General features: G+C 54.0%; 6 protein-coding genes across 6 annotated transcripts; 2 read left to right on the forward strand and 4 right to left on the reverse strand.

Annotated features, from left to right (window-relative positions):
* Positions 1-949: 949 nt before the first annotated feature.
* Positions 950-4,586, reverse strand: CAT3 (catalase). Its single transcript, XM_062893023.1, has 2 exons — positions 3,076-4,586; positions 950-3,007 (listed from the first exon to the last, which is right to left on the reverse strand). Exons 1-2 carry the CDS (start codon positions 3,388-3,390, stop codon positions 1,121-1,123), a joined length of 2,202 nt encoding a protein of 733 aa, XP_062739156.1. The 5' UTR covers positions 3,391-4,586; the 3' UTR covers positions 950-1,120.
* Positions 4,587-6,972: 2,386 nt separating this feature from the next.
* On the reverse strand, positions 6,973-8,730 carry QC762_705060 (uncharacterized protein; the record flags this gene model as incomplete). Its single annotated transcript, XM_062893362.1, has 1 exon — positions 6,973-8,730. The coding sequence occupies one exon, from the start codon at positions 8,728-8,730 to the stop codon at positions 6,973-6,975; it is 1,758 nt and encodes a 585-aa protein (XP_062739157.1).
* Positions 8,731-8,924: 194 nt separating this feature from the next.
* QC762_705070 (uncharacterized protein) lies at positions 8,925-10,746 on the forward strand. Its single transcript, XM_062893363.1, has 3 exons — positions 8,925-9,325; positions 9,413-10,253; positions 10,312-10,746. Exons 1-3 carry the CDS (start codon positions 9,250-9,252, stop codon positions 10,682-10,684), a joined length of 1,290 nt encoding a protein of 429 aa, XP_062739158.1. The 5' UTR covers positions 8,925-9,249; the 3' UTR covers positions 10,685-10,746.
* A 410-nt stretch (positions 10,747-11,156) lies between these two features.
* On the forward strand, positions 11,157-12,050 carry QC762_705080 (uncharacterized protein). Its single transcript, XM_062893364.1, has 3 exons — positions 11,157-11,408; positions 11,476-11,554; positions 11,729-12,050. Exons 1-3 carry the CDS (start codon positions 11,378-11,380, stop codon positions 11,886-11,888), a joined length of 270 nt encoding a protein of 89 aa, XP_062739159.1. The 5' UTR covers positions 11,157-11,377; the 3' UTR covers positions 11,889-12,050.
* A 250-nt stretch (positions 12,051-12,300) lies between these two features.
* Positions 12,301-16,022, reverse strand: AKL1 (Ark- serine/threonine protein kinase; the record flags this gene model as incomplete). The annotated part of the gene is made up of 3 exons (XM_062893365.1): positions 14,562-16,022; positions 14,394-14,491; positions 12,301-14,337 (listed from the first exon to the last, which is right to left on the reverse strand). Exons 1-3 carry the CDS (start codon positions 15,463-15,465, stop codon positions 12,301-12,303), a joined length of 3,039 nt encoding a protein of 1,012 aa, XP_062739160.1. The 5' UTR covers positions 15,466-16,022.
* Positions 16,023-16,154: 132 nt separating this feature from the next.
* QC762_705110 (uncharacterized protein) lies at positions 16,155-18,381 on the reverse strand (the record flags this gene model as incomplete). The annotated part of the gene is made up of 6 exons (XM_062893366.1): positions 16,155-16,689; positions 16,756-17,618; positions 17,675-17,856; positions 17,917-18,044; positions 18,098-18,168; positions 18,225-18,381. 6 exons carry the CDS (start codon positions 18,379-18,381, stop codon positions 16,453-16,455), a joined length of 1,638 nt encoding a protein of 545 aa, XP_062739161.1. The 3' UTR covers positions 16,155-16,452.
* Positions 18,382-18,882: the final 501 nt, after the last annotated feature.

An 18,882-nucleotide genomic window follows, 5' to 3' on the forward strand; every position in this document is an offset into this window, starting at 1 on the left:
ACATGTCTTTATAACGGCAAACCCGTCCACAAAAGGCACCAAACCCTCATCTCATGTTTGATCTCTCCCCAAGGCCACCCGACTTCACATATTAAGCCAGATATCTATCTCTCTTATCTACCAACAGTCATCTCACCATTTCAACCTTACCAAATCCAGCCATGAAGGCGACCCCATCTGCGACCGCCCACGTGACAATCATCACCTGCGATGCAACTATGTCGTGCATCGTTTTTATATCTGACTTCTCGGTCTCTTGAAGCCTCTTTTTTGGGGGGTTGGCTGACATCAGATGAACTCTGGCTATCACTGTGGTTTGACATCTCACCCCTCTTGCGTTTGTCAAACCTGACTACAAGGTAACAATATCAACATCTGGTCCTACCTTTACTCTAATTTCTCGTGTTCAACCTACTACGAAGTAACATGCTCGGAACTTTCTGTGTTTACCGGGTATGCGTCCTCTGAAGTAGGACGTCCACCCGTCAACCTCCCAGTCCAACCACATCACAAGAACAAAACAACCACAGGCCATCCTCTCCATCACCCCACCCAACTGAACCAAAAGAAAAGTCGAAAACACAAGGCCCCTCGACAAGACAAAAAAAAAAAAAAAAGAGCAAAAGCTCACAGGCCAACCTTTGTAGGGTGGCCAGCTACGACAACCCCTCGAGGGGCTTTACTCCGGAATCGAACTCGGGGGCTATCAATTGCAAGCCCCCGGCGGGTGGGGGGGGAGTTTAACAGCAGCTCTTACACCTTGGCCATTTGTCCTGACCACAAGTGGCGCCCTGGTCAAGCTGTTCAAGCTGCTTATTGGAATGAGAGAAAAGGGAACTAATATATATACCGTGGTTGGCTTGCTCCTTCCTCTTTCTCTGTTGCGGATCAAAAAGACCTGCCCACATTCGACTCGCACACTTGAGACCAAGCAAAGGTAACTCACACACAGACAATAAAAAGTAAACAAGCACGAGTAAAGAATAAAAGTCTCATAAAAATATGTACACCGCGAATCGAATATTACCCCAACCCATCCTTTTTCCCAAAAAAACAAAACAAAAAAAATAATAATCCAACATCATTACAATCATGAACCCATTCCCTTTTCCTCTTCCTTCTACTCTGCCCCCTCATCAACAGCGAACCTCCCCAAGTATCTAAACACCCTCAACCCCTCCTCAACCCCCTTCACAACCTGCTCAACCCCCTCCCCAACAACAACACCCTCACCCTGCCCCCTGCTCACCCCAACCGTCTGCTCCAACGCCTGTCCCGCATTCTCCCCCACAGCTGCGACCGGCTTCCCCCAACGATAACTATCCACCAAGATCTGCCCCGGCCGTCCGGCAGGGAACAACGGAGAGTTCTTTCCTCCAGTCAATAACCCCTCCGCCCCATCCGTCACAACAACCGCGTCGTACCCAGTGGCATCGGCAGCAGAGTAAGTTTGATCCACCCCCTCCTTGAGAACCTCGCCAACAACAGTGACCACAACCCCCTCCTTGCTGAGCTGCTCCTTCAACTCCCGCGCCTGAGCAAGCGACCCATCATTGAAAGACGAGGCAAGGACGCCAACCCTCAAAGTCGCAATCGTGGGGAGAGTTCCGTTAAAGATGGAAAGCCCAGCCGTGACATTGTTATGGTAGAATGCCGGGTCCGGAGCCGGCGCCTCAAGTCCAAGAGCCACCGCAACCCGCTTCGCCACATCGTTTGACACACGGTTGATCTGCTCCAACACGTTCTTCTTCACCTGCTCGTTCTTGAGGTGAGATGCCTCAAACCGGATAGCGTTGATCAAAAACTGCTGCTCAACCCTCGTCAACGAGTTGTAAAACAACCTCGGCTGCGACCAATGATCATCAAACGTCGGCGACAGCGCCCTGACCAGCTTCCCATCCACGATCCTGTTCGGCGCCGTAAAGAACCCCTTCCCGTGCGTCTGGTTGGCTTGGAGGGGGTACCCCCCGTTGAGAGTGTTAGGGGTATAAGGGTAAACATTCTTATGAATAAACATCTGTCCCGCCCCGTCCCGGTTGTTGTTGTGAACAGGCGAGACGGGTCTGTTGATGGGGATCTGCTCAAAGTTGGGCCCGCCCTGGTTCCGGTTGAGCTGCGTGTCAAGGTACGAAAACAAACGGCCTTGGAGAAGCGGGTCCTCGGTAAAGTCGACACCACGGACAATGTGACCAGGCTGGTACATGACCTGCTCCGTCTCGGCAAAGTAATTGGTCGGGTTCCGGTCCAGCTTCATGATACCGAGGGGAACCAACGGAGCGAGCTCCTCGGGGATGATCTTGGTGGGGTCGAGGAGGTCAAACCCAAAGGCGAGGGCCTTTTCTTCGTCAACGATCTGGACGGACAGCTCCCACTCTGGACCGTTGCCTGACTCGATCGCGTCCCAGAGATCCTGACGGTGGAAGTCGGCGTTCTTGCCAGCGAGAACCTGGGCCTCTTCCCAGACCAGAGAAGCCTTGCCTTGCTTGGTCTTGAAGTGCCACTTGATGAGCTTGGAGTTGCCGTCGTCCGTGACGAAACGGAAGGTGTGCACGCCGAAGCCGTCCATGTGACGATAACTGCGAGGGATGCCGTTGCCGGACATGGCCCAGAAGAGAGTGTGCATAGTGCTGGGCTGCTGGCTGAAGAAGTCCCACGCCGAATCGTGAGCGGTGGCCGCCTGGGGGACCTCATTGTCCGGGCTGGGCTTGACAGAGTGGATCAAGTCGGGGAAGCGGATGGCGTCTTGGATAAAAAAGACGGGGATGTTGTTGCCGACAATGTCAAAGTTCCCTTCGTCAGTGTAGAAGCGGGTAGCGAACCCGTGGACATCGCGAGCGGTATCAGCACTGCCGCGGGAACCAGCAACGGTCGAGAACCGGACGAAGACGGGAGTCTTCTTTCCAGCTCCACCGAGGAAGGAAGCAGCCGTGATGTTGCTCCAGTCGGCATAGCTTGTGAAGGTACCGTGAGCACCGGCACCACGAGCGTGAACAGCTCTTTCGGGGATCTGATTTCAGTGTCAGTACATTACATGTTCCCCTACCTAGACACATGACCAAAGTCAAACAAACTCACCCGTTCATGATCAAAATGCTGAATCTTTTGCCTAAAGATCCAGTCCTCCATCAGGGTAGACCCCCTGTACCCAGCCTTGAGGCTGTTCTGGTCCTCCATCGGCCCACCAACGTCGGACGACATGTAAGCATTGCTGTCGTCAACCTCGTACTCCTCGAGGATATTCTCCGTCTGCTGGCTCGCGCCCTCGTCCCTCTTGGCGAGGTGGTAGTTGGGATCAGCAAAAGGGCATGCCGCTTTTGTCACCGCCGACATGGACCCCACGAGGGTGGCCCACGTCAGCAGCCTTTTCATACTGCTGCTGCCGCCGTGCATCGTATGTATGTAATGTCCTATATGTATGTCTCGGACTTGTCTGAGAGAGAAACAACAGAAAAAAAAAAAGGGGGGGGTAAGGGGGGGAGAGTGTGATACGACAGAATAAAGTTGCCCCCGGCGTCGGCTGATTCTGTGTGTGTCTTGACTGAGAAGGGATGGTTCTCCCAAAAACCAAAGAAGCTCATGATGATGACGGGGGAGGCGTTACTTATATGTCGACGGACTGGCCGTTGAGGTCCTGGTCCTGCCTGCCCCACGCCCCCCGGCAAAGGGCACTGTGTGCTGATCAACATGTTTTTTTTTTGCCTCCACCACCCAACAATATCACGTACCCCAAATCCTCCGTGTCCCCCTTCCGCAAGACTGCAACCATGAGTGACAGGGACGAGGAAGAGGTGTGTGTGTGTGTGTGTGAAGCTATGGCCTTTCCCGGAGAGGGAGGTTCGGCGAGTCGAACGGGCAGCTAGCCACCACCCACCCCCCATCCATGACCCATGGTTGCCGGGTAGAGAGCCACATGATCACAAGATCCGTGGGCCCATCAATGGTCCGGTCCCTTCGAATCCAAGGTTGCAAGCTCGATCACAAAATACCAACGTCCATTTTGTGACCGGGGAACCGATATTCTTGTGTAAGTGCCAGGTCCTCGTCACCTCTATCGGCCCGGGGACCCCCAGACAGCGGGGACTAGTCCAGAGGCCGAAATAGAAAAAGAATGACACCACCCCTTTCATTGGATCCTCGAAAAAAGCGAGACTTTTCCGCCCGCGCGGGAACCACAGACAATGTGTGTGTCACCCGTGCGTGCGCGCGCACAACAACAAAGAAGTGCAAGTACCCTCTCAGAAAAAAGGCGGGAAGCACATACCGGGGTGGACAACAGAGAGTTGTTGTTCAGCAACACACACGGCCCCAATCGTCCGGACCTGGACTCCGTCCTTAGCCGGGGTGTAGTGTATCTCGCCGAGAAAAGCTCATGCTTGTACCCTCACTGTGTGGATGTGGCGCATTGCGGGCTCATCTGATTTCCACAAGGCTGGTTGTTGTTGGAGGTACATACAACCAAAGTTCACACACACCGAAGGAGCCGCATCAAGGGTCCACACCGGATCATCACACAGCACCTACCTACCTACCTATGCTGCCTTGCAGAACCATTCTCAGCATGATGTGAGACCAACAACAACATCAAGTAAGAAAAAGGTAGATATAAAACAACGAGATGAGCAAGCAGGACCTGCTACGGAGACGGAAGTAAAAAAGACGGTGAACCAACTGGGACTTGTATCAAGAGACTTGGGCTCCTCAACATACGTCAGCATCGACTTGCCCCCGCGCCCCCCCCCCCAGCCGGCACTCGAAAAGCTTTTGGGTGCTAGCCCCCGTAGAATGATCGGGGCAAAAAAACAGGCTAAGCAGCCCGGGGACCTGCTTCTTGGCTGAGCGGCTCTCGTCCGATGTCGATAGCATGCGGTCAAGGCCATGCCAGCCGTTAAGATGGATGGATGTGCGGGGTAGGTATCGCACGCTCGCATGTCGAAACATGCGAACCCGTTGACAGCTTTTGGAATCAAAAACCAAGTCACCTAGTCGTATTCGGAATCTATCACACACATGAAGGAATGACACTCTGAAGTCCCGTGCTGCTGGCATCCTGCGCGGTCTGTCTCGGTACATACACTGTGCCCCCCCCCCCCTCAATATGGCAGATAATATTCGTTGCAACAGAGAATCCGCGGTTGCATTGCATATCGAGCGGCCGAGAGTGGTCGTCACTTCGAAAAGCCGGAGAGGTGTGGAGCCCGATTCGCAAGCTCAAGAACAAGCAAGGAAGCGGAACCCGCGATGATGATCCCTGAAAGCGGTTGCTTTGTCTGCCGTTCGGTTTCCGAGCATCGGGGATCCAGAATCTGCCCACAGCTGGGGAGAGCAACGCATGACGCAGTGGAACTTGATATGGAGCTTCATCATTCCAAGATTTTATCTTTCCTCATGGTTCGAGAGCAACAAAAAAAGGCGAGGCATCTGCGGCAGATGCAGGTACATCGTGATGGGCGGTGATAGAACTTCAATGGTGTGCTCAACAAGGTAGGGATCACCCACACACGTGCCGCAGTCTCAGTTAGACCCTAGCAAAGTGAGATCGACGACGACTTGGACGGCTGGATTTGCAAGCCACACAGGAGATCGTTGGGTCGGCTGCAGATGATTCCAAACTGAGGGTATCATCATCACGGGATGCAAAGAATGCTCACCCTGCTGACACATAGCAAAAATTAACGTAAGATTCCTAACCGGAAGAGTTCCTCCAACGGTTGATTGTCCTGGCGCTGTACACAACATGGAATATTCCGTGGTTAACCTCCCGAAAGTAGCACAATACTTGACCGCATATGTCCAAGACCCGACTAGCTGGGGAAGCGTGGTTGGCCATTGATGGAAAATCATCAGCACGTTTTACTGTGACTGCCAAGTCAAGTCCGCGCAAGAATTGTTTGTTCTACACATTGTCGTCACCTTGCGCGGAGTGAGGGAGGGGATTTTGCACTTCGGCCGATATCAGAACAGGGAGGTCGATGTAGCAGTTTTTCTTGTGCTTCCTTCCATGCGGCTTGGCAGATGTCGAGCATAATAATTGCGAAGGCTGGGCCCTCGAGAGGAGAGAGGTCGGAGGTATCGGACAGTAGCATGATGAGGGAAAGAAGGCCGATGTAGAGAGCTGGAAAAGGACACAGAAAAAGAGGTGAAGTTGAAAGAGATGATTCGACCCCGGGCGGCTACCAACGTTGAGCTAAGCCTGATTCTGCCAAGTCGCCGGCTTGGCCACGGCAGAGCGCGAATCAATGCCGGTACAGAACCCTAACCCCGGTGTTAGTCAGCGGAAATAACCTCGGAGCAAGAACAACGTCACAGCAGTGAGCTGATGCCCAGAATTTGTGAGAGGAACATCCTCACTCAGCAACATCTCACCAACACCAGCCCTTGCCAATCTCTGTTCAACCCGAGCCTTCCGAATTTTTTCTCTCATGGCCATGGTTATTCCACCTCAACTTATATTTTTAACCTTGCAATCACAAATCACAAACAATGCGCCTGCAGCATGCCACCTCTCGGCTCTTCCCTGTCATGCAAGTGACATAAAACTGGGATGCCCACCCAGCCGGTGCCTCTCAACAACACCCTATCGACCGGCTGCTATCCGGGCCAATGGCAGCCGTCTTTTGGTTGATGACATCCCACAACTGCCATATCTTCGCGCCAGAGGTAACTCTAGCTGAACCGTGATGGACATCGTCTGTGTTTGTAAAAAGTAACACCTTCCTACCCTGTCCTCTTTGTCATGTCCAGTGTGTACGCTATGCTGTCTCGCTATATCTATATATATAAATATATATATATATGTACAAAAATGTGGGTATATCGTTTCTTGATGGTCTCAAACATGAATGTAAACGCAGCAATGCTTCCGATATCGCAACAACAAGCCCCTATTCTCCTCGCCACTGTCGCGTCCAGGTGTGTCCAATATAGATTCCCAGTTGGGAAATGTGAGCCGGCGCCAAAACATTGATGACTCCTTCAAGCTTGTCGTCGTCTACAAGGCCTCACCGACCTCTTTGACTGCCTCTCCTGCTCCTCCTCCTCCTCCTCCTCCTCCTCCTCCTCACCCCTGCTCCCCCTTTCACTCTCCTCACTCTCACTCTCTTCCTTCTTGTCCTCACCACCATCACCCGCCCCAGCACCACTCAAATAACTCCCCCCCCCATCCATCAGCTGCCCCTCCCCAATCCACCCCGCCTCCACAGCAAACCTCACCACCTCCCCCGCCCCCCCAAAGCTCATCACCTCCCTCGGTTGCCCAGGATCAAGATGAACCCTCAACTCCCTCGTCTCCTCCTCCCACCCTCTCAGCACTTTTGCCTCCCCCCTAAAATTCTCCACCATCCACCCATAGATATAATCTAACCACAGCACATTAGTATAAGGATAATACCCCCCCCAATCAACCCTCCTCTTACTCCCCTTCCTCCTCTTCACCGCTCCCGCCGGCAACTCATAAGCCGTAGTATGATACTTGGGCCCCAAAATACCCCTATCCCCCCTCAGCAAAAAACTCCTCATCCCCCTATAAACCTCACACTGCGGCGCGTGCTCGCTCGTGAAAATGCTCAAGTCCTTTTCCAAATCCATAAACACTTTCCCCCCTGGACGGTCCGGATCCGAAGCCCGCGAGAGGCCGTAATCCAGTATCGTGACCTCCAAGCCAGAGTTGTTGAATCTATACCCTGACCCTGGCGACAGAGGGGGACGGGCCTGCCTGACACATAAATTCCCCTCGTGAAGATCCCTATGCTCAAACTCAATCAAATCTTCTGCCCTGGCAAGCGCAATCGCAGTGTGAAGAAAAATATCCCATAGCTGTTCTGAAGTCGTAATCTCGAAATCCTCCAGCGCCGTGCCCGCATCACCTAGCTCGACGACGAGGAATCTGGTTTCGTCGAGGTACCTGCTTGGGGAGGGGTACCACTGCAGCCGGTCGGGATCTTTTCTCTTCTCCCGACGATAAAAGGCTTGGTGGGTTTCGAGGAGTGATCTGGGGGCTTTGCCCTGGGCGATGTAGCGTTCTTTGTAGATTACAAACCCGGGGATGTCGGCTAGCCATTCGGATATCTGGAGCTCGCCGAGCATGTCCTCGTCGGTGTGGGGTTCTTCGTCTACCAAACCCGAGCGGGACTGGGCTTTGGTTTGGGGTTTGATGGGGGAGTCGAGGCGGATGACTTTGATGATGGAGGTGCCGAGGGTGTTGGTTATGCGGTAGACTTCTGCGTAAGAGGCCTCGGCGATTTTCTCGATGGTGTTGGAGGGGGGGCAGATTTCGGACCAGGTGAGGGTGCGGAGGGTTGATGAGGTGGAGGAGGTGTCGGAGTGGAAGGTTGAGTCTTCTTCTTCTGAGTAGGGTTGTGATGGTTTTTGTGGTAGACGGCCTGGGACTGGTTCGTCTTTTGGTACGGGGGTTGGTGCTATTCTTCGTCTTGGGGGAGGAGATTGTGGTTGCTTGGGTGTTGATGGCTGCTGTTCGGGAGGTGGTGGTGGTGGTGGTGATGACGGTGGGGTTGGTGTTGTTGAAGGGATCTCCTCCTTGTCTTGAATTACCACTTTCTCGTCGAGTGTCACCGATACCAGCTGTTTTGTGATCCGAGTGACCTCATGTGATTCGACTTCCACCTTGGCCTTTCTCGTCGTGGGCGGGCTTGTTGGTAGTGCCTCAAACAACTGCTCAGCTTTCGTCTTCCTCTCGGATTTGCCATATTTTCGAAGTGTGGTGGTGCGTGACATTGTTCTTTTTGATATTGGAACCGTTGTATAGATTCGTAAAGCACCTTGATGGTTCGTGGTTAAAAGTTGGGCTTTAGCCTTGTCATTCGTCAATGTGCTGTGGAGGGTTGCTAAGGGCAACCGAGATGGGAGACCCTTGCCCCACCAGATCTCCCACTTTGCTGATGCCTGTCTCACTCCGGGGGGGGGAGGGGGGCATGAGGGGCATCATGGAAGTGGTCGTCTTGCTCTGCCATATCTTGGACCTTTCAGACCTTCAAAGAACCGCTGAGATATGTCAGAAAGCGTTCAACTTGTAATTCAGGATTGAGTCCAAATGCCCAGAGGTTGATAAAAGCGATAAGTATAGCTCGATAGCGCCATCCAGCGTTGAATTGACGTCCGTGCTTCCTGCAGGGTGCCCCACATTCAATTCCCAATTGCACACGTCAGGGGATTTCTCAGGCCTTGGGGTGCGACACGAACTTCTTGCTTCGACGCAACCTCACCCAAATCGCCGACCACCGCACGCGACAAGCCATGGCGAACGTTATTGGAAACCTCTTTGGAGGCCAGAAGCCATTGAACCCCGACCCTGTCAAGGGCGGTGATTCCGGTGAGTCCATCAGTATCCATTGCGCGCACATGCCCGAGATGGAAACCGTGGCCGTTACTCTAGACAGCAGCTAACGGTCTCCCAAAGACTTTGCAGACTTCAAGGAGGGCGCCGAGCCATCTCCAATTCCCTTTACTCCCGTCTCCAACACCCTGACCGGAGCCCAGCCCGCGCAGACACTGCGCCCCTACACAAAATGGTACCGCCTCGACGAGCGCCATTCCCTCTCTGAGTTCAAGGGCGAGGGCATCGTTCTCTCCATCATCGGCCTCTTCCTCCTCTTCCACCTCTTCGGCGCTGGCCGCAACCGCACCAAGGCCAAGAAGTGGATCGAGGCCAACAACGCTCCCCTTGCCGCCGAGTTCGCCTCCGTGGGCTTTGACGGGGTTCCGTCCTCTGAGACCAAGGTGGCTGAAATTCGCGAGAAGAGTCTCTTCGAGTTTGCTACCTACGCCACCGGCCGTGCCAACGTCGCCTTCGTCGATGTCAAGCTTACTCTTGTCAAGCGCTTCAACCCGCTCACCTCCATCTTCGAGGCCGCTCTTGGATTCTTCTGGGACAGCTTCCCCGCTCCCAAGGATGTCTGTGACGCTACCATCTATCCCTTTGATGGAAGAGAGACCCAGATTGTGCCCTCTATCCCCGGCGCTGGCGAGCTCCAGGCCAAGGACAAGAGCACCTATGACAACTTTGTTTGGGCTCTTGTTCACAAGGACCAGATGAAGCAAGTTCGCGATGATCGCTACGACCTGTCTCTTACCGTCACCAAGGACCACCCCAAGCTTCCCCAGTGGTTGACCGTCATGAGCGAGAGCGCCGAGATTACCGACCTTCTTTTGACCCCTGAGCTCATCAAGGCTGCCGAGAACGCTGGTGATTCTTTTGAGTATCTGATCATTTCAGACCAACCTGTTGAGCAGCCCAAGACGTGAGTTTCCTGGCTGCAACCCTTGTACTTGAACTTTGGTTAACATGGACCCAAACAGGCTCGATGAGACGGTTCCCCGCAAGCGCATCTTCCTCCGCTACTCGCTGCCCTCCAACAATGACTACACCAACCTCGTCCCCATCTTCCAGTACTTCCTCCGCATCTCTGACCAGCTCGCCAAGTCGGCCCACTTCCGGCCCGAGGTTGTCAAGAAGGTCAAGGCGGTCCGTGAGGCCATGATCAAGAAGATCCAGAAGGCTGAGGAGGAGGAGAAGGCTGAGGAGCGCGCGATTGAGAAGGAGAAGGCGCGCAAGGCCAAGCGTGATGCTGAGCTGAATGCGCTGGACGCCAAGGGGCAGAAGAAGTATCTTGAGAAGGAGCGCGAGAGGGAGTTGAAGAAGGGGACCAAGAAGATGACTACCCGTGCTTAGGGTGGCTGAAATGAATTTTTTGGGTAGCCGGTTGGGGGGGTGGTTTTTTGGGTTCGTTGGGGCGGCCGGGGGCTATGTCTGTATGTATAAAAAGGGGCACCGGACGGATGGATGGAAAAGGGGGATGAATGATGGTGGGTTGGGGATGGATATACGAATTGTTACTGTATAAAGTAATGTGTAAATTGACGCGATGTTGCATTTCTTGTATCCCTAGCTCCATGCTTGCCGCTGAGTCGGCGATTGTGTAGTGCCTGTTGGTGTCTTGACGGCGACTTGTACAGCTGACAAACTCGGAATCAATGGACCAGAGTGATATGATGTCGGTGCTACAAAGTGATGCCCGACATCCCGCTGGTGGTCCCCGGCCCGAGAAATCCAGAAACGGACCCACTCACACCGAAGGGCAAGGTTAGGTAGGTCGGCGATGTGGAGGGACGGGATAAGTGGGGCCGGCGCTGGCCCCCAGAAAGCGGGATATGGTAAGTCGGCGACTGCTTTCTGGAAGAGCGAGACGGGAACTATCCTCCTGGGGTTTCATATCTCAGCTGAGCTTAAGTTGGACATATAGCTGATCGATTCATCCCATCTTTTTCTTTTTCTTTTCGGTTTGGAGAGCTGGCTGTTTTTTGTAAACCCCTCAACCCAGTCAACTTTTTACTCAGCAAGCAAAAGACGAGAACAAAAGACAAGATGTGCTTCGGATCTTCCTGCCCCAACTGCTGTTAGTACTTGTCAGGACTTTGTTGGATCCAGACCCATGATGATTGCTGACATTGAGGATGGTATAGCTAAGCAATCCTGGCGAGGCTGCGGCTCCCACGTCCCCTCCGTTCTCGGGTCGGTTCCCGAGGATAAATGGTGTACTTGGTATGTTCTTCTCCCCTCCTTCCCACCCCCTTTCCCCCCTTCCCCTTTCCCCTTTCCCCTTTCACATCCATCATTTCCATGATACACACAACCCCTATCTCACAGCCGTTGCCCATTCATTGCAATATTCTCAATAAATCGTCACGCATGACAAAGCTAACAACCCCCCAAAAGCGAACCCAAATTCACCGTCTCCGGCAAGGACTACCCACCTCAAGCCGGCCAAGGCAAACCCGCCGGTTCCTCTTCTGCCGATCAACAAGAAGAAACCCCCTCAGGTTCGGCCGCCCTGTCCTGGTTCACCAGTTTTCTTGGTGGTGGAGGCAAGAAGTAACCATATTTCCCGTTTCCAGAGTTGAAGTAAACGACCGGCAAGCTTCTCATTATCGGCCCCTGAACCACCTACAAATATCTCGGGCATCCTCTGATATCAAAATCAATATTTGGCTAAAAAATCCAAGTCCACCCATCCAAAAATGCTGCTCATATAAATGCCTGTATAAAACCAAAGCTCTGTTGTGTGTGTGTGTGTGTGTGTGTGTGTGTGTGTGTGTGTGTGTGTGTGTGACATTCATTACCACCAGGTACATACGCTCTCCCCCCACGTCTCTCCATTCTATACCCAATTTTTCATCGTTGTTGTATATAAAATTCTTTCATCTTCATTAACACCTTGTTGATCATGATACACCTTCCCTCTACCACCCCCTTATCTACCCATCATGCACCACTCCCCCTAACGCCATCTACCTCCCACCCTCCCTCCCCAAATCCCTCTCCACCATCTGCAAATCCGGAAACCTCTTCTGAAAATCCCTAATATAATCCTCCTTCTCCCCCGCCGTCATCTTCAGCAACGCAGCCCCCCCATTCCCCGGTAAATCCACCGCCAACAACGCCTCTCTCTTAACAGGCGAAGCCGGCCTGTTTATCATCCCTCCGCCCGCCTGTTGCTGTCCCAAATGCACCGGCTTCGGCGGCGGCGCAGGCAACGCCTTCCCACCCGAGCTCGTCCCCGGCCTCCCTCCTTTATCCCCAATGATACTGCCCGGTTTCCTCGGCACATACGGCGGTTTCTCCTCCCCAACCCCCCCCGATGATGATGTCGATGGCCGATCAGTATGCTGTCCATACCCCTGCGCAGTCCTAACAACAGCACCCCGATTGCTCTCATCCAGCAAACTCTGCACCTTGCTCTGTATCGCCTGCGCCCTTGACGCTCCGCCCCCTCCCCCTCCCCCAGCTGGTTTAGGAGGCGGGACTGGACCACCACCCCCCCCTGAACCACTGCCCCGTTGCGCAACTCGCTGTCTATACTCCGCCTGCGCGGCAGCAACCCTGGCCTCCTCCTGCGCCAGCATCTGCGCTTCTTGCTCGCGCCTCATCTCAGGCGTCATCTCATCCTGGTCATGATCATCATCGCTATGCCCGCCCGTGGCTACCGATCCCGTAATGGGAGTCAAAACATCATGACGGTCGAGGTCTTTGAGCGGAGACGGCGTCCGGACGATAGGACCAGAGGAGGAATTACCGCCTTCAAATCGCTTAAACGCATCGCCAAACTTGCCTGCGAGGATATTCTTCGCTCCGGCACCGATGGAAGACAGACTCCCCCGCTTCGTGTGCTTATGGGACTTGTCCTTCTTCGCCGGTTCCGGGTCTTCGAGAGAGCGGAGAAAGTCAACGTTGGAGGCAATGTTTTTGTCTTCTTCCAGTTTGGGGGTCGACGGGCGGCTCCTGTCGAGGGAAAATCTTGGAGAGGGGGCTTGTTCCTTTTCGCGGAGAAAGTCCAGGTTGGATTCGAGGTGAGTGCTGATTGGTCTTGGGCGTGATGCAAGGTTCTCCAGGCTTGGTCGTCCGCCTTCTAGTGACGGCCTCGAGGAAGAAGGATGGCGAACGTGGCCGGCCTGTGATGTGCCTTGATATGATGGCGTCCGGGAAACTGACCGAGCTGCTGGATCTCCGAGCGCCGAGGGAGCAAGACCGAGACCTGTCTCTGGAGCTCTGGGTACACTGGCTGCGCGGTGACTATCAGCAGGTGGGAATCGATACACTAGGTACGGCGAGGGTCCTTCCGCCGGCGGTGGCGATGTCATGGTGCCAGTCGACACCATGGTTGGTTTAGGAGTTGGCTGGTAAAGCGGCTGCGGGGGTGAAGAAATTGCCTGCAGCTCGGGGGTGTTGGAAATGATGGTCGACGCCCGGCTGGCCCCAGGTTGTTTTGGTGGCGCAGAGGCAGACTTGAGCGGAGGAGACACCCGTGATGGGTCTGCCGCCGCTGGATAGGGGTTGGCTCTGCTTCCGTCAATGGACTGCCGTTGGCTTGGTTGCGTTGGAATTGGCGAAGGCGAGGGCTTGATCTGGAAAGCCTCATCTGCCAACTTCTCCGCCACCCTTGTTGACAGATCTTTGGGTAATTGCGGCGACCCCTGGTCAAAGTCGAATTTGGACCCATGGTCATGTAGAAGCGAAAACTGATCAAGAGACGGGAATTTTGATGACAGTTCATCCCCGCCCTTGATTACTGGCCTCGCATCAAGCGCGGCAAAGGGGTCTCCATTCGTCACCTTGGGCGACGTGACTGTTGCTGTTGTCGGAGCACTGGGCTGGGCAGCCGGCACTCGGCCTCGCCTCATGCGCTCAATCTCGGGAATGACCTGCTGTTCCTGAGTGGCTTTCGGAGAAAACACGGCGCCAACAAGAGGCGGCGACGTGATCTTTTGCTGTAATGATGAACTCTGTTTATGCTGATGAGGGTCTCCCTGCGACTTCCCCGAGTAAATCTAGATGTCTGAGTCAGCAACCGCCTTTCACTCTTCAATCTCAACAAGGGACTTACATCTTTGACTGGTGGCTCCCGGCCCTGCATTTTGCAGGCCTCACGGAGTACCTGATAAATATTCGGCCTGGCCTGCTGACTTTCACGCAGCATCCAGCCTAGCCAAGATCAGCTTCCAAAGTCAACTTTCCAACCTTCCCCCGCCTCAAAAAAAAAAAAAAAACTCACCAATAAGTCCCTTGAGCCTATCTGAAAAGGCAGGATAACTAGGATATCTGAAACTGGCATTCAGAATAGCAAGCTGTCCCTGCTCCTCAAAAGGCGTGGTATAATAGCAAAGCTTGTACAGCAGCACGCCGAGCGCCCAAATGTCCGACTTCTCGTCAATCGGCTGTTTCCTGTAGACATCGACCATTTCCGGACTCCTGTACTGCATCGTGGTGTGTTTCTGAACATCCTCATCCATCAACCTGCACTCGACCACCGTCTGGGGAGCCGCGCGCGGTGCCGCCGCCGAACCGAAATCGCAGAGCTTGAACTTCCGGACAGACCCAACCATGGTGATTAGCACATTCTCGACCTTCAAGTCGCGGTGCAAAAGCGGCGGTCGGAGGTAATGCATGCAGGCCACGCCCTCAGCAACGTCGGCAAAAATGTTGAGAATCTCGGGTTCCGTCAGCCGGTGCTGCAGGCGCGTGTTCATAAAGTCGATAAGCCCGCCGCCGTTGCAGTACTCCATGAGCAAAAACACCTCGTACCCGCCGCCGCGCAGCTCCGATGCGTGAGAGTCGATATACGTGACAATGGCCTTGTGGCCCTTCAGGCGCTTCATGGTCTCGACCTCGGTGCGCATCCCCCGCAGCGATTCCTTGTCCGGGACGGCGACCCGCTTGAGCACGGCCAGGTCGGTCCCGTTGACGGGGGCGGCCAGCTTGACCAGATATACATGTGCGAAGCCGCCCTCGGAGAGGTATTTCTGAATCACCACGCGGTGGTTGCCGACCTGGATCTTGGTGCCGGGGGAGAAGGTGCCCGCTGGTGGTGCGCTGGGGACGCTCCCTGGTACGGGTGCCCCGTAAGGTACTGCGGGCCGCGCCGCTGCCGGCACCGCCGCCTGGCCGTACGAAGCCATGACCGTGAAATTCCTCCGATGGGCAGCAGCGTGTGTTTGGTGAAGCTGCGAGGTATCGGGGAACACGGGTTCGGGGCGGTCGGGACCGAGAAAAAGGGGGCGGTCGACAGTCCGGGGCGGTGAGAGGGAAGGGAAACAGCTGGACACGGGAGACGACGAACGGAAACGGGGAGCGACTGGCTCGCGGGGGGGGTGGGAGGGAGAGGGTGGACTTGGGCGGAGCAGGTTTTGGCTGGCAAGCGACTTTCAGGGCATCGATGGGGAATTCGATTTCGCGGAGGAGGGGTTGCTGCCTACGCTACGCGCCGCATGGCCGAGCAGTGGTCGGTTCAGCAGATATTGAATCTTGAGTGATCCTCGAGGATGACGACAAACGTTTGCTTTGGGGGACAGAGGCTGAATTCGATGTTTGTCGTGCTGCTCATCCAGGTACAAGTACCGCCTGAAAGACAGACAAATGCCAACGCCAATGCCAGGCAGGTCAGTGCTTACACCTCACTGCACACGGACAACTCAGGTGGAGCCAGCTGGCAAGGGATGGCTTGGCATTTCCCCAGACCCCCAGTTCAGGGGGGGGGCCACTTTCAGGGGACGACGGGCCACTTCAGGAGGAGCCACATCAACGAAACACCTCACCATAACCAACGCATCAAACTGTTAACATCTCGCAGCCTGATATTGTATACGCCTTTAGACTCAAAAAAGAACAAACCGTTATAGCTTTGGACATGACTGATTAGGTGCGTACTCTAGTCTATATAGATTTCATCCCGAGTAAATAACTACGTCTCATCTTCACATTAATCATCTCCCAAACCAGATGCCACGGGCGATTCCCTCTCACCACAAGACATCTTCATGCAAAAAATGGTATCCAGTCATTAAATCCCCACAAGCCCACATTCCAACACACAACAACGCTCTGTACCAAACGCTTGCCCATGTACATCATCATCAACAAGAGGAAAAGAAAAGATGGTCGACAGATCAGAAAAGGGCTCCCAACATGCGTTTGCGTAAGGGTTTCTTTTCTTCAGGCTCGAAATTGACCGGATCCCTAAACTTGGCATCCGTCTTGAGATCAATCGCGTGCAGAGGCGTCTGCAGCCTCCACTCTCCCGTCTTCACCTTCCACCCGAGCCAGAGAACAAACATCACCGGTGCGGCCAGGTAGCCCTTGAAGAACTTCTCAGCCGTTTCCGCCGCAGTAGCACCTGGTTTAGGCTATTATCAACAAAAAGAGTCAGCAAATATCACTATGATAGAGGACAAGAAGATGGAAAAACAGACCTTGGCGCAGACGTAGAAGGCGGCTGCGAGACAGACGCCGTTGAAAATGAGGGCAATCCAGCTTCCCCAGACACCACCTGATGGCTTGTATGGGACCAGGTCAAGGGACAAGCCTTGGACCTGCATAGCCTTCCGGAAGCGAATGTGCGCGAGGCAAATCGAGCCCCAGATGAAGAAATACGTCACGCCAGTGACGGCAAGAAGCCAGTCGAACAACTTCATACCCGCATCGTTCGGTGCCAGCCCGACATACGCAATCAAGGCAAACAGGAGGAGCACGATGGTGCAACGCATAGGACGGCCCTGCTTGTCGATTTTGGCCAGACAAGTGGGTGCCATGCCAACTTGAGCCATCGCCTGGACAGTGCGAGTGAAACCAAACGACGACGAGTTGGCGACACTGATGACGGCGATGGTGATGACGCCGTTCATGATGTGTGGGAGCACCTTGATTCCGGCATCCTGGATCGCCAAAACGAATGGTGATGCTTTGCTGTTGGCGCCCTCTGATCCGAGGAGTCGAGGATCGTCGGATGGCAAAATCAGGCCCATGATGAATAGGTTGAGAATGTAAAAGAAAGAGATGCGCCAAAAGACCTGCTTGCAGGCTTTGGGGACCGACTTCTCGGGGTTCTCTGATTCGGCCGCCGCGAGACCGGCCAGTTCGGTGCCGCCGAAAGAGAAAGAAGCGATCACAAAAACGCTGGCAAAGCCCTCAAAGCCGTTCCTGAAAGCACCCGGGTCGCTCCAGTATTCGCCGCCCAAGTATCCCTTCCTTCCCACAGCGCCCGTGTTGATGACGATGCCGAGTATGATGAAGCCGCTGCAGGCTATGATCTTGATGACGCTGAGGACACATTCGACTGTGTTTTCGTGTCAGAACGCGAGCTCCTTGCTGTGCTCTAGTGGGGACACAAACCTTCGCCATATCCTCGAACTCCAAATATTTGAATAAGTGCCAGTACTACCAGAAACACCGTCACCCATACTCCCATGTTAATTGTGTCGTTCCAAAATTGTATCGTGATCGAGGCCGCAATAAGCTCAAAAGGAAGGATGATCAGCCAGGTTAGAGCGTAGCCCCAGCCGATGGCGAAGCCCCTGAGACATGGCAGTTAGCGATCACCAGTCTATCACGTATAAAAATAACAGTGAACTTGCCATGTTGGGTCAAGAAATCTTAAGCAGTGTTCGAAAAAGGCGCCATTGGAAGGATAGACGACCGAGAGCTCGGCGAGAGCCTGACAAGTAAACAACATCATTATTCCGATGAGAGTGTAGCATATAAGCTTGGAGAAAAGTTAGCTCGAGTCGGCTCTGTTAACAAGATAGATGCACTCACCACGCTGCCTGGTCCACCTGCACTCAACGCTGCCCCAGACCCAATGAAGAGACCAGCGCCAATCGCACCACCTGGAAGAGAACGGTATTGTCAGAACAATACCACCGTCCGCAAGCTGGGGACATACCCATGGCAATCATTTGAAGATGCCTGTTCTTGAGGGACTTCTTGAGCTGGTTGTTCTCGACCGGGGTCAGTATCCCCATCTCCTCGTCCCGGCTGCTGGAGCGGGAAGCATTGTCCCGCGCTATCACTTTGGTGCCGGCCTCGTCTGGTGTAGTCATGTCGTCGTTTCTTGCTTTTGATGAACGTGGTTGTTGGGGTGGTCTCGGAACAAAAAAATTGTGACATAAATGGCCTGAGCGAGGAAGGCCAGCAGAGCAGACAAGGAGGGGGATAGCGGGCTATTAGTATACATGGTGATGCCGCCACCAGAATGATAACGAGAATTATGGTTTGGAATCTAGCAAGCCAAAACCCCTTGGCGCTATACTGGTGTTCACTGGCATGGAAGATAGCAGAAGATAGACTGGTGAACTCTTGATATTGGCCCCCGTACAAGTCGTCCGCCGTCGGGATTGGGTTGGTAGACGGGGAGGACTAGAAAATGCCCTCCGGTTTCCATTCTGGGCCGAATCACAGACTTGTTCTCTCGGAGGGACCGAGTAGATCTCTGTTATCAGGGCAAAGGTGCCGGTCGAGTGTTCTGTGGGTCGGAGATGGACATAAGGTTTGGACGATGCAATGACACCATCCTGACAGGACCCTAGGTCTCCACTGTTCCC

The sequence above is a fragment of the Podospora pseudocomata genome, chromosome 7 (assembly GCF_035222375.1).
Source record: "Podospora pseudocomata strain CBS 415.72m chromosome 7, whole genome shotgun sequence".
In the NCBI taxonomy this organism is placed as follows: domain Eukaryota; kingdom Fungi; phylum Ascomycota; class Sordariomycetes; order Sordariales; family Podosporaceae; genus Podospora; species Podospora pseudocomata.

Bases quoted from the DNA above. Each gene is read 5' to 3' on its own strand.
- QC762_705070 (XM_062893363.1), top strand. From the start codon at position 9,250: ATGGCGAACGTTATTGGAAACCTCTTTGGAGGCCAGAAGCCATTGAAC. The intron at 9,326-9,412 runs GTGAGTCCATCA...GGTCTCCCAAAG, and splicing joins TGTCAAGGGCGGTGATTCCG to ACTTTGCAGACTTCAAGGAG. The intron at 10,254-10,311 runs GTGAGTTTCCTG...GGACCCAAACAG, and splicing joins CCTGTTGAGCAGCCCAAGAC to GCTCGATGAGACGGTTCCCC.
- CAT3 (XM_062893023.1), bottom strand. From the start codon at position 3,390: ATGCACGGCGGCAGCAGCAGTATGAAAAGGCTGCTGACGTGGGCCACC. The intron at 3,008-3,075 runs GTGAGTTTGTTT...CACTGAAATCAG, and splicing joins AGCATTTTGATCATGAACGG to ATCCCCGAAAGAGCTGTTCA.
- QC762_705080 (XM_062893364.1), top strand. From the start codon at position 11,378: ATGTGCTTCGGATCTTCCTGCCCCAACTGCT. The intron at 11,409-11,475 runs GTTAGTACTTGT...AGGATGGTATAG, and splicing joins ATCTTCCTGCCCCAACTGCT to CTAAGCAATCCTGGCGAGGC. The intron at 11,555-11,728 runs GTATGTTCTTCT...ACCCCCCAAAAG, and splicing joins GAGGATAAATGGTGTACTTG to CGAACCCAAATTCACCGTCT.